This window comes from Coturnix japonica, chromosome 1 (genome assembly GCF_001577835.2).
Source record: "Coturnix japonica isolate 7356 chromosome 1, Coturnix japonica 2.1, whole genome shotgun sequence".
NCBI lineage: Eukaryota > Metazoa > Chordata > Aves > Galliformes > Phasianidae > Coturnix > Coturnix japonica.
The window spans coordinates 122,906,835-122,921,154 of record NC_029516.1 but is presented as its reverse complement, the minus strand read 5'-3'; the positions used below and the strand labels follow the sequence as shown (position 1 = coordinate 122,921,154).

Genomic DNA, 14,320 nt, shown 5'->3' with positions numbered 1-14,320 from the left:
TGCTCTCTTCAATTAGAGCATCTAGCAGATGAGCCAAAGAGCCAAGGATGCCACTGGCCTTTTTGGTAAGGTTTCCATTTACAGATCTGTTCTTTCTGACTTCAGGGACAGAAAGTCATTGGGCAGGACATGTGGCTGAAACACCTGCACCTATTTGCTGTCTACTGCATGTAGGCTCTCGATAGCAGGCTGAGGAGACCTGTGACACAACCCCCAGCATCTCAAAAGGCAAGGGAGCCATTCAGCCCTACCACACTGCCACTGTCTTGGAGCTGGGGAGGGATGGGGGGTGAAGTATTCATGTATTTCTTTTTATTCTCACTTACAAGCTTTGCAGTACAGTCTATCCCCCCAAGGCTGAGTGGGGTGTAAAAATGTGCTTATGTCTCCAATTTCATCTGCGAGGGAGTCTTTGTGCATGAAATTTTGGGGCACATCCACATGCCTGGAGCCAGTGTGTGCAAGCAGGCAGGAGGCTGAACAATCCCAGCAGGAAGTCAGGATTGCCAGTATAGAAACAGCAACTTACTCACACAGCTGTACCCATCCGTGGGCCTTTCCCTCAATTCAGAGAATGTATCAATAATAATAAAAAAGCAGCTCATTTCCCAGCTTGCACACAGTTCAGTAAGTGCTGTGCCCTCAGAGATCTGCCCTACCCTATTTCACTGAGCTGGAAGCTCGCTATTTATGGCTATGAGTGGCTTCCCTTGAAATGGCTTTGCTCTCCTCCACTGGGTGGACTGGAGCTCCCCAGCCCCCTCAGGCCCTACAGACAGCCAACGCTGTGTGAGTGCCCTTAAAGATGATATGGCACTTATGTTCAGCATGCTGCTGGATGACTCTGTGAAGTGTAAAAAGTTATTTTCAACTTTTAATGTAAACTACAGAACTTAATGGTAAGAGCCCAGCTATACTGCAATGGTCCTTCCTGGAAAAGGCTGAGGGAAATGTGCTTAGAGACTGACTCATTATAAACTAAATAGCAGATCTGAGAGACAATGATGGGGTCAAACCTTTGGCTGAAGTGTGGGCACAGATGCAGAAGCTGAGGGTCAGCTTCCTGTTATGGAGCTTAGAATCTCACAGCACACAACCTATCACGAGGCTATGTTGACAGAGGAACCTATTTTTATGCTGTAAAAAGAAATGTTTCAAGAAACTAAGGTTATTGGAAATGTAGTACATACATATGCACTGTACATGTTTAGGAGACGGAGCACAGTGCTTTGCAGCCCTGCGCCCTAAGTATGGGAAACCCTAAGGAAATGACCAAGTCAAGTACCTTTTGGCCCAGGATTAGAAAAATACAGTAGTTTAACTGAGAAAGAAGGTTACAGTACTCCGCTCCTCAGGGCTGATATTATGTAGCACATCTGGATTCATGTTCACAGAACAAAGAGCTCCAGGGAGAAAACACAGGAGGGCATGACAAAGGCAAGGAGGATGGCAAGCTATATTTAGCAGACATGAAAGAAACCTCTTGTCTTTCTTGTGGACTCTAGATACTCCTGATACATGTGGTAAGGACAGGTATCTCAGTATCACTGGGGAGGGAGGAGCACATGACAAAAGCCAGAGGTTTCCAGTTTTAGAAAATCAAAGGACTATTTCTCTTCACTTTGATTGCTTCTGGCCCTGTTGTTATGGCACCATTTTATAGTTACAGTATCACAGCCTTCTGTCGATTAGAATGCAGCAGAAATCATAACATAAGGCTACCTGGCAACACGGACTGAAATAGAATAAAACGGGTTCAGAGGGATCAAGGTCTACTTTGACTAAGCACCCACTGCTCAAGGTAGCAACAAGCACAACAGGAGCCCAGTCCTCTGTCCTGACCTGATTCACCAGTGCCCTGATTTGCCACTTTGCCTGCTTGCATTTTATTTGTAAGATCAATCCTTGCCTGATATTTCTTGTCTTAAACCGGAAGAGGCTCAGGAAAGGATCAAACCACTCAGATTCATATTGATGCAGGCAATACATCCCCGCCCACAAACGGTTCCCACCTTTGCGTGCACAGAGCAGGCTGCTGTAAGCAAGAGAAACACCACGGCCTATTTTCATCTATAAGCTGTAAAAAGCAGTTTTCACTTCCCCAGTAAGATTTATTCTTCCCCACAGTTATCGCTGCATAAAAGAAACTAAACAAAATACAGCCGAGAGTCTGTATGCATCTTTATCTATTAAGCGTGATTATTCTATAATCACACGAGTATAGTATCAATCGGAGCTAATAAAAGCCCATTTATGAGATTCACTTAGAATTAATACTCAAAATAGATGCTGAGAACGTATAACGGGTAAAAATCTCCCAAATCCAAATGCCTGTCCTGGAACTGGTAATGAAAGTGCAGTGACAAAACCCACGTAAGTTACACACTCCTCCAATGAGATGCACAAATATCCACAATGAAAAACACTCTAAAAATAAAACCAAAGAAAAGGCATTGGGGCATAGGAAGTGCTTCCTCTCCACCAATGCTACTGTTAGCATTCACACAAGAATCTTTTCCGGGGAGCCTGACGTGGAAACATGCTGCTTTTGTGCTAAGCATACTGAGAAAAAATCAACTCAGCATTTCTACTTTTCACAAGTATATCTGCGCTTGCTCATCTTACACACAGCCTCATTCTGCTCTGAGCAGAGGCTCTTAGAAAGCCCCACGCAGGCTCAGGAGGCCGTAGTGTCAGGAAGATGGCCCCAGCCAGCAACTTCTGCTTGCCCTCCATCCCTATGGCTGGGCCCAGCGGCTTGGTTGCATTTCAGCCCATCCCTTAAGAGCACCTCTGTGAGCTGGGGAGGCAACCTGCCTTTCCCTGCTACTGCCAGTCCTGGCTTGGGGAGCCCACGCTCTCCTTGCTTTGGATGACAAAAAAAACCAATCCTAAACAAGCAAAGTTGTGGCAAGTTACTGGCTTGTAAGTGCCGGCTGGCAAAGGGGAGGCAAAGGTGCAACCATCAGCTGGCAGCGACCCATCCCACACGCAGAAGGCGGTCACGCTGCCACAAGGTCCTTGTATGTTTCCCATATCCCTCCTGCTACATTCTCCCATGTTTCAGGACTGCACACGTGCAGCGCAGTCGTGCCGGCATTGTGCCTGCTGGCAGCCCCGGCCCTGCCCCTGATTCCACACTCACCTCAGCTTCTCCTCCTGCGACACATGCAGCCCCACGCTATCCGGGCGATCCCGTCTCCTCCTGTACAGACCTGACTGTGACAGCTCCTTCAGCTGCAGGGCTGTCATATTTCTCTACTTAGAGCTTTTGTGTTGTTGTTGAGGAGGGGGGTGGGGGGTTGTTTTGGCTTTGGGTTGTCTTCCTCCCCTCCAGATGAGCCTCCTTGCCAAGACGCCCGGAGAGAAGAGGCTCGGCGTCTGCACACCTGCGCTGCCGGAGCCGTGAACCTCTGCAGGCAGGCAGCCGCCTCTGGCTTCCTGTTCCTCATAGGTACACACCCTCCTGCAGGGCACCACATTTCCTTTATCGCTTGATCACACCTCGGGGATGGCCGCTACAGGCTGCCCGGTGCCCCGCTGCTTCGCTTACGTTGCGACAGGAGCGGTCTGGTGTGTGAGGTGCTAATGGTACAACCTGGCCAGCACTGAACAAAAAAAAGGGGCAAAAAAAGAAAGTCCACTTCCTCGCTGTAATTTACGACACAAAGAAACTTATAAGAGCTATAAAAACATGAAGCTACTCAAGCATGTCAGTGAACTCTCATACAGAGATTCATCCAGCAAACTGCAGCAAGGTAACTTCAGAAATCAGCATTGAAATACTGTTCTGGAAGCACAGTAACACTGCGCTGGTCAGATAACAACCTTTTCCCCCACCTCTCACTCTCAGCGACCAGAACACAACCCCCTGTCTTTTGTCACAGTGATGGAGCATCGCCTGTGTCGGTTGCAAAGCAGGAATGAAACCGCTGAAGGTTTCCTGTGGGACAGGAAGGTGGCCAGCAGAGATTTGCAAAGCCGTGCATCCCCTCTCCATTAGTAATGAAAGTCTTCATTTGAACTGGAAAGCGGCTTTGGGAAAAAAACCTCATTGCTACTGACAAAACATTCACACTGCTTTGATTTTATTCATGGCACAAACAAACCCTGAATTCACAGTTCTCACTCTTGTAATGCAAAGGGTTGTTTGTTTTATCCTTAAAGGATTCACATTTAATAAAAGCAGAGAAACCCAACACTTTGTCTAGGAAAGGAAACGATCTATTTGGTGTGAATTTCAAAGATTATTGTTAAAGTATTTACTATGTAGTGGAATACATAGGAGAGAGCATTACTGTAATCCTGGTAGTGGAGGGAAGTGTCAAATATGTACTAATGAGAAAGTCCCTCCTTATCAGTTACATCAAGATTTCCAGACAGAACCCAAGCACAGTAATTTCGTACACCAAGAACGTGCTTCAGCCCAGAGTGTCATCAAAATATAATCTAAAACTGCACGATGGAAAAAGAGAAATTACTGTGGAATCCCATAACATGCCAAACAGATGATGGTTGGAGAGATTCAGAGTGATTTATGCGATGCTCAAAAGGCTGCACACATTGAAACGTCAACAAGAGCTCCACAGCCACACTCCTGCCCTGTGGGATCTTTCACCAATCCTCATGAGGAAGGAGGCTTCAAGTCTGAAGCTGCTCGAATGCAAAGTTCCATTTCAAATACACATTGTAAAGATGGTTTCCAGTGAGGTGTTGGAGAATGCAAATGCCTTTAGCCCACTAACTTGCTGAAAGGTTTCCCGAAAGCAACGCAGCTGGAGACAGCTCCGCAGGAAGAATTCCCCAGGCAAGTGCCTACTGCCCCCCTTCCCTCTCCGGCCTTTTAGCCTCTACCTTCTGTTTATAATTCTGTTCTTAGAGATTACATTCTTACATTCCTCCTGCATAGGATGGGGCTACTTGGATCTTTCACATTCCAGGGGAATTTTTGAGGACCAGCCAAGTTACCACCGCTCCTCTTGTTACCAGCAATACATCGCCTCCTTTTATGTTCTGCACTTTGAAGATTCAGCCTTCTAATTTCAGTGCACACCTCCTTGCTCATGCAAGCAGCCTTCCTCCTTCCTCCAAAGAAAAAGTTCTGCTTTTGGTCTGGTTGATAGTCACCATAGAATCATAGAATGGCTTGGGTTGAAAATGACCACAGTGATCATCTAGTTTCAACCCCCTGCTATGTGCAGGGTCGCCAGCCACCAGACCAGGCTGCCCAGAGCCACATCCAGCCTGGCCTTGAATGCCTCCAGGGATGGGGCATCCACAGCCTCCTTGGGCAACCTGTTCCAGTACGTCACCACCCTCTGTGTGAAAAACTTCCTCCTAATATCTTACTTAAACCTCCCATGTCTCAGTTTAAAACCATTCCCCCTTGTCCTATCACTCTCAACACTCAAAAACAGCTGTTCCCCCTCCTGTTTATATGATCCCTTCAAGTATTGGAAGGTCACAATAAGCACCACACTGTCAGCGTTCTGTGAGAGGGAAATACTCACCTGCGTCTAAGCAGCAAAAGACAAAACCCAAACAGAAATGATGCAGTCCTTCATGCATCCCATATTATGTGGTAAAAGGGTCATCCTCGATTTTTCACTTAACCCCTACAAAGCATTTATCTTGTTATGTCACATCTGTGTTGAGAAGGATAATTCATGACACTAAAAACCCACACTGTAGAATTAGGAATAATAATAACAAAACCCCAAAACACCAAGTTCTTCTAATCAGCGCATTACTCGATGAGTTCTTATGTGTAGAGAATGAACATAAACTACAGAAAGTAGGGAAGACAAGGTCTCAGCATTCTCAGTCCATGCAGGGAAGCCTTTATCGATGTTACCGATCTTTATTTTCCACTCCAGTGGCACATCCTTGTATTTTTAACATTGAGCAGACCACCCAATTTCAATTAAATTCAGTTTGGAGATTTTCAGAGTGATAGGAAAAGCTGTTTACAGGGCAGAACAAAAGGTCAAAAGAAATAAATCCAAAGAGCATTGCAAGGAGAGTATACAAATTGCCTCCAGAGCACACACAGTTAAAAGGTGGCAGCAGTGGGGGCGGGAGGGAGAGCAGATATCTCCACCCACATTGTTTCTCCATCCCCCATCGCTCACCCAGCTTATCACTGGGATGAGTTTCTCAAGAGGGATGAATCCAGAGTGCTGGTTTTCAGCTGTTTCTCACAAAGTCTGGAAGGAAAACACTCTTTGGACTCAAGATTAAGAATAAAATAAATAAAAAACAACAACTTCTCTCTTTTCTATGTTTTTCCTTGGAGAGCCTTCCCACTGACACAAGAAGCAGCTGTGCTCCCGGTTTGCTGTCCATATAGCATATGGCTCTGGGTGCCAAGGAATCCTGCCCCACGCCTTGGGCCAGTGCTGGAGCAGATAAAGATAAAAGGAAATGAGCAGAGAGAAATCAAGCCACAGATCTAAGCGTTCGAACCTTGAAAAGAAAATTTCAAAGCTTCGTGGGAGCCTAAACTGTTGATTCAAGGAGCTAAATAATTGCCTAATTACATGCTTCCTTCCTTGTGTCTAATGGGACTCCAACATCTGCTTGGCTGTTTCTTACCCTGCTCAACTTAACAATCAATCAAGCCTGAAGTATGCATATTTAATATGTGGATTGCACTAAGCGTGGGGCGCTTCATCTACTGCAAAGCCGTACTTGGACTGACATCCATACCCAGCCAAAAAGTGCAAGTGCTGCAATTTGCCAGTAGCTGCTGTCTTTTTTAACTACTTCTACAGCTGCACCTCCCTGCTGTAAAAATAGTAAAGGACAAAGCTGCATGTTGGTGCTCTCATTGCCCACCCAGGCAGGGGCTGACTCAATCCAACAAAGCACTTTGGGGTTTAAGGGGGCAGCAGACTGATGAGGCAGCCACCAATGGGTGCTGTGGTGAGGATGGGCAGCCCTCCTTGCCTCTGCTCTGGCCATACGGACAGCACCTCGCCATCGAGCTTTCAGCAAATGGTATTTCAAGAGTAAGAATATAAAAATTTAAGAGCGAGTGTGGGAAAAAATCTTCTGTTGATCTGGACACGAATCAAGTTCTTTTGGCTGCCTCCCCCGGGGCTCTGCACCCCCTGACCTGCCCAACGAATGCATAAAATTCAGCTGTAAAACACCCATTTGTCTCCAGCAAGCAGAGTCCAGCTTAAGGCTAAGCTTTACAACACCTCCCTCTGCTGGGGAAATGCTGCCTTGCTGCTCAATTCCATTATTCCTCTCTGCGCTCAAAAAGAGCTGCATAGGGATCAAAATGTGCTTCATTAAGTCAGACAGCAGCCTCTCTGGGCAGCCTGTGCCAGCACCTCACCACTCTCATAGTAATGAACTTCTCTCTAATATCCAACCTAAATCTTCCCTCCTTCAACTTAAAACCATTTCCCCTTGTCATGCTATTATTCACCCTCTCAAAGAGTTGCCTTCCCTCCTGTTTATAGGCTCACTTTAGGTACTGAAAGGCTGCAATGAGGTCATCCTGCAGCCTTCTCTTCTCCAGGTAAAACAAGCCCAGCTCCCTCAACCTGTCAGAATAATACTTAAAAAGAGGTCTTCTGCTCTGACCAGCATTTCCAAGAAAGGTAGAAAGCAGTGGTTCTTAGAGGTTATGACTTCAGTAATGTACCAAATGTAACACCTTTAAGAGATCAGAAGTTAATGATTTCAAAAGTAAAAACTAATATACCCTTTTACACAGAATCCAAGACATATCTTTGTGTATAGAAAAACGTGATTGAATGCACGTGAAGACATAAGAAATATAGGTAAGGTGCACACACACACACACACACACACACACACACATATATGTACGGTATACACACACACACAGACACCTTTTAGTTTCATAGTTATTAATATCTATCCTCCGCATCCCTGCAAAAAACTCCATAGCAGAAAAGAAGTTCACAGTGCAAAAGAAACAGAAATAACTCATCCTGAAGATTATGAATAATGTAAAATGGAAACACTCCCTCTTTAACGCTGAAGACATTATTTTTGGATTCAGCAGAGAAAAGAAAAAATACAACCTCATACAGATTTTAACCATTTTAAAGCATATGACAAACATACCAAGGACTCCTATATTGGCGCAAATATACCTAAAAAGCACTGATGCCCCAGCTGAGAAGGTTTGCTTCTCTGGCAGAGCAACTGAATTTGAACATAAAGAACTACCTCAAATCGCACCAGAGGAGACAACTTCTGCACCAGCTGGGACTAATCCCTTCCTCCCACTGAAATCACACTTTGAGGTTCAGTCACAACATGGTGGTCTTTCCAAAACACATCCTCTTCCCCATCCCAGTGAGCGATAATAAGAATGCGGTCGCCCAAAGCTGTGAGCAGTGAGATGCATCTGCAGACCATCCCTGAATCTTCTCTTCTGTGAGCCTGGATGAGTACAAAATGCTTTCCCTAAAAACCCTCCAGATAAGCAGGAGCTTAAAGAGAACACCAGGACACCTCCACACATTTCAAGAGCGATGAAGGTTTCCATCAAAGCTCTGAATCGGTGCTGCTTGCTTTTAGCAGTGATATAACCCAGCAGGATAAACTATCACTCATCCTCTTCCCAACTGCATCTATCACTGTTCTGTGCATGGCTTCTGCTCATAAGATCTTCCCTGCAAGTAACTAAAAGACCATATAACACATCGCCAAACTTTAGGCTTGCATTCAAGCAGCAGGCAGGGACAGACAGAAACACAAGCGGGTGGACACTTACAGACAGGGTGTAGCCTCGCTGACTGCAGGTTCACAATAAGCAGCCTTCTTCCATATATAGCTTTACACTGCATACTCACTGTTTGCACGTTTTCCCCGTGGTTATTACTGGTAGTTGTGATAAAGGGGGGAAAAAAAAGTGACTTAGTCAACCACTTCCTTCTTTCACCCTGTAAAAAATTCACAGTGAAGAACAAATACATCGAAATTCCTTGTTTCAGCTCCACAAAATCCATCCCACAAATTGGCCATTCCAAAACTACCACAAGATGCAAATCCTCTCCCCTGAAGGAGGAGTATAGCTTTAATTATATCACCTGTATATCTAAAATGACAGAAGTTCAAAACTACCCCGCCTGCAGAGGGAACAGCCAACAGCTGTAGATCCACTTCTTGGCACCATTCAGATGTTCTCATCTTACACATGTCCTGCTATCCCAAGGACTCATCTCTGAGGCATACCTTCACTTTTGGTTACTTTATGCTGACACCAGCAGTTCTCAGGTGGATTACCTCATTCTTACAGGCTGAATCACAGAATCATAGAATTACCCAGGTTGGAAAATACCTTGAAGATCATCAAGTCCAACCGCAGCCTAACCAGTACCCTAACTCTAACAACCCTCTGCTAAATCATATCCCTGAGCACCATATCCAGACGGCTCTTAAACACAACCAGGGATGGCGATTCAACCACCTCCCTGGGGAGCCTATTCCAGTACCTAACCACCCCTTCTGTAAAGAAGTTCTTCCTAATATCCAACCTAAACTTGCCCTGGCACAACTTAAGGCATGAACTGTGGATGATTCTAGAACAGGGTTTTGGAAGGGGCCCATATATCCAGCACAAGGTTGTCTCCAAGGGTGTCCTCATTCAGGGGTCAAAAAGCAAAGGAACAGGCAATAACACTACACATAGACCCGGAAATCTCAAAGAACAAAAGTGACTCAGGTCTTCAGTTAGGAAAAACAACGCCTGGCCTCACAGGTAAGCAGCAGCACAGTCAACCTACCCAACAGCAAAACCTCCACCAATGTCAAATGGAAGGAGAAACTCCTCTCTCCTCACTCTCACACCAGCTTAGAAATGAATAAAACGCTTTGATTTTCTTCTTTTCTGAGCCACCTTTACTCTCCACTTCTTGGAAGGCCACTGCCCTTCTCTGCCAGCCTTGGCACTGGGCAAGGCCTAACTGGGAACAGAAAACAATTTGCACCTCCTAGAGCAGATTAGTGAGACCAAGATGCTCAGCTGAACACTGCTGGAGTGTGGATATAGGCCCAATTCAGTTTTCCTAAAGAAATCTGAATCTGTTGACACCATTTCACAGGCCCCACACAATCCTTTATAGGCTAAAGCAGCAACATCACAGAGAACCACAGCGGCTGGAAGGGGCCTGTGAGGATCATCTAGTCCAACCACTTGCTAAAGCAGAGAAACAGAATGGCCAGAGCTGTGTAAAGAGAAGGCTTACAAGGCCACAGCCACCACAAAGGACACACAGTGAGTTTGGTTCACTCATCAGCATGGCTCTAGGGAACATGCAAGAGCAGATCTACCTGCCAGTATTTTCCCCAGGTGCTCTTCATTAAGTGCCTTGTGACTTGTAGCTGGTTACATAGAACTAATTACACAAATGCAGTTCTCATGTATTGTCCGACCTGCTTAAAGGTAGCTTTATTCCATTTACATTGGACAGAGTGAGCAGAATCATTTCAAAGGCTTCATATTTTCTATCCACAAATATTGAACTATCCCTCACCAGGGGCAAGGTGGCCAACCACTAGATCAGCCTGGCCTTGAGCATCTCCAAGGACATACTTAGAACACTTTAGTATATTCATCTGCAATATTCAGTGCATCTCTTAAGTCTGTTACACAGTGTTTAATTCCTTCTTGCAAGATCTTTGTCAGGAAATGAATTCATCTCATTAACCTTTTCTTAACAGTTCTGAATGCATGCATCAAATAATGCTATTTCACACCAGTAGACACTACATTTGCTTTCCCTTCACCATGTCTCCCTACACCCTGCCTTTGGTTCCTTCTATTTCTGTCTTTAGGCCACTTCATTTTATCACTAACCCTTTTCTCTGGGCAACTTAACAATGTAAGTTATCTTTCCAAGCTGCTGTTTCCTATACAACCACACAGTGCTTCCTCATATAAACTCCTTATCTCTTCCGTCGAAGGCCCTTCAAGCATAAAAACAGCAGAGATGTATTAAATTTATCAGTAGACGGCTGCTAACCTAGAAGAAAGGACAAGCTGCAGCTTTGTTTCTTAAAAGAAGCATGTCAAGGTTGTTATCGAGGATGAAGAAAATCACCATGAAACAGCTGCATTACAGAATGAAATAAAGGCTTCACTTACTATTGCAATGCATATTATTTCCTCCATTGCTCATACGTACTTTCATAGGAAGCTGAGGAGAGTGAGTTGATTCATGATGACTGCAAAAGCCGCATGACTTAAGAGGAAGATGCCAAGCATCATTAAAAAGGAACTAGGAAAATGTGTGTTAACTTTTAAACAAACACCCTTTGAAGCAGGTTTGAGTCAGTTATTAAGGAATTCAGACTGAGTAAGGCCTGTTTTTCAGTTTTGTTCACTCTGAAGTATGGGGCCACAAGAACAGCCCTAGTTAATGCTGCATGACTGAGCTTACACAACTGGGGTTAACAGCGTCCTAACAGCAGCACAAAGATGGGGACAAGTCCCAATGGCTGCTGCAGGACAGGTCTGCCATCCTTCTCCCTGCCTTGGGCATTTTGGGCATCTCCCCATGAGGATGTTTTGAAGGTGCCTGCAGTGCTGGGGCTGGCAGAGAAGCCAGACAGTCACACCCTGCAGCTGCCTGCCCTGTCACCCTCAGATCACCACCCCTCGGGTTAAACAAGCAGAAGGAAGCACGTCTCCATGTCTCAGCTGTCCCAGTTTGCTGAGGGTGTAGGCATGAGATGACTGAGCTGACCTAGCTGCTCTGTATCACTGATGGGGCATAGTTCCTCTTCTTAGGTTCCCCCGCTCTTCCTTCCCCATTACTGCACTCCTTCCACCGTTCATCTCCAGCTCCAGCCCCAAGGAGCAGCACCCCTCTGTAATCACCTCCTGCTGATGCATCTCAGCAGAACAGGACAGGTTTTGGGGTGGATGGCTTTGTGAATTCAGCTGAGGTAGAGCGTGGGATACATGTGACCCTCAACACAAGGGAGGGAAGGAGTGTGCAGGAAGCATCTCTCCATTTCTGGAGCATCTCTCCTATGAAGAAAGGCTCCGAACCCTCCCACCGCTTCTGTCTTGCTCTTGCTTTGCCCAAACCAATCCCCATTTAAGGCACCTTTCAAGCACCTTCCCGTGCCCTACCCTGCACCCCGCTCAGTAGCCGCTGGGGGTCTGCGGGTGATACCGGTGTGGCCCCACAGGTGGAGCCGGAGAGCCATGCAGTGCTGCGGGCTGCCCTGCTCCGTCATATCACGACAGGTCCTGAGGGCACAGCCGGACTAGAAGCCAGAAATGGGGTCCCCCGCGTTTTCCCTCGCACCCCGACCTGTCAGTGCAGTCAAAGCTGCCGTTCAAAGACTAACTCCATGTCTCGTGTCTGCTTGCAACCAGGGGATGGTGGTGAATACCTTCAAATGAAAGCTGGGTGTCAGGACCAGCCTCACCTGGATGTGGACAAGAAGCCAAAACTGCAGCTGTTCAAATAGCACCAGTTAAAAGATTGCTTGCTCCCAAATGAGGAGAGGACAGACACTCGTTTCTCTCCTACTGAGAACTGCAGTATTTAACACAGCTTCTGAAAGAAATGCTGTTGCTGCACCAGAAACAGCTGATCAGAGGAAGTATTTGGTGCTGGGAGCTGTCAAAAGCTTCCTCTTCTCTAACAAGCACAGCAATAACAGCACAGGGGCTTGACCTTTCCACCGATGTGCTCCTGGAAGAAGTGGAAGCAGCACTTCACTTGTTGAGCAGGAGAGTGAAACAACAGATCTTGCCCCAGAACCAATGTGCATAACACACCAGATACTTTCTGAATCCCTGAAGTCATTTATATCCATCTTGCTGCCTGCTTTTAATCCTTCCCTGCTCCTGCTTACTGTTAAGACTTCACTTACAAAGCCAATGGCTGCATCAACCAGCCCCTAAAGCCAGCATCCTCATGGCCAGAAAGGAAAGAGATCATCCTTCTTAAAGCGACATGTGTATCAGAGACACATCAGGGTCCCCATTTCGCCTCCACTGTCTGCATCATCTCCTTTCTGGGGATAAGCCATAGGAGAACTTGCTGTTCAGTGAGGAAAGCAATTCTAATTCCTGGGCAGGGCTATCAGATTCCTCCTAATTTGCTCTCAGAGTCTGCAGACGCATTAAAATATAACCATAACAGATAAGCCAGCTGTAGAAGCATCTCTGTCCCTAGATTTCAGCACAGCAGTGTGCACCAACTAGCTGCGCTTTCTCCAGCCCTTTTCAGTTGCCTCTGGGCTTTAACAAGGCTGCTCTGTTACCCTCCTTTGGCAGAACTGCTCCTAGGCTGTCCCAGTGATGAATACACAGCCCTTTCAAAAAAAATCTAGGTCAGCTCTCCTTTGTATTTTACACACAACATTTCCAAAATAAGACTGATTTGCTGTGCAAGCCCGTCATAATGCAAAGCATTCAATGCATACTCCAGATCTCTTTTTGATAAGTCGCAGCCATTTGAATTCTCCCTCTTGAGTGCTTCACTCAGCACTTCTCTCTGTGAAATTTCAGCCTCTTCATTACGGATCCCCCCTCCAGCTTGCCAAGATCATTCCGGATCCTTCTCTTGCACCCTTTAAGGCTGCTCCTACCCTTTCCAAGGCAAGGACACCCGTGAGCTTCACAAGCTGACTTCCATCTCCTGCATGCAAGTGGCTGATCAAATTATTGTCTGCACATGAGAAAGGAGGAATTCCTGTATTGTGCAGTCAGGAAGGTCCTCTTGTGTGACTCTGCCATAACAAGAATCATAGAATCACAGAATTACCCAGGTTGGAAAAGACCTTGAAGATCATCAAGTCCAGCCACAGCCTAACCAGTACCCTAACTCTAACAACCCTCTGCTAAATCATATCCCTGAGCACCACATCCAAACGGCTCTTAAACACAACCAGGGATGGCGATTCAACCACTTCCCTGGGGAGCCTATTCCAGTGCCTAACTACCCTTTCTGTGAAGAAGTTCTTCCTAATATCCAAACTAAACTTGCCCTGGCGCAACTTGAGGCCATTTCCCCTTGTCCTGTCACTTGTCACTAGTGAATTCCCATCCAAACACTTTATTATTATTATTTTTTCCCCTAGCAGCCACATAACTGGCAATTTAATCCAAGCCAGCATTTCCAAACTGAAAAGTGCTTTCCTATGAAATACAGCCAGAACCGATGAGAGTCCAAACTGATATATCTTTCAAGGGAGAGATGAGGCTTACACATCTTGCATGGGTGTTAGGGAAGCATCATTAACAAGCATTGCAGTGGTGTCTGCGCTGCTGCTTGCTCCGTAGCCATATTATTAAGCCAAAGTACTACAG

General features: G+C 45.9%; 1 protein-coding gene across 8 annotated transcripts in view; it reads right to left on the bottom strand.

Moving 5' to 3' along the window:
• Window positions 1–14,320, bottom strand: part of LIMS1 (LIM zinc finger domain containing 1) — a 52,786-nt gene that overhangs the window by 20,908 nt on the left and 17,558 nt on the right. The window contains exon 1 of one of the 8 annotated variants that reach the window (XM_015849738.1): window positions 11,175–11,192. The exons of 3 other annotated variants lie outside the window; for them this stretch is intronic. Coding sequence is in view for 2 of the 5 variants with exons in the window: in XM_015849703.2 (XP_015705189.1) it covers window positions 3,146–3,252 (107 nt within the window). In the remaining 3 variants the exon portion in view is untranslated. 4 more of the 8 variants (XM_015849726.2, XM_015849731.2, XM_015849703.2 and 1 more) reach the window with 4 other exon arrangements.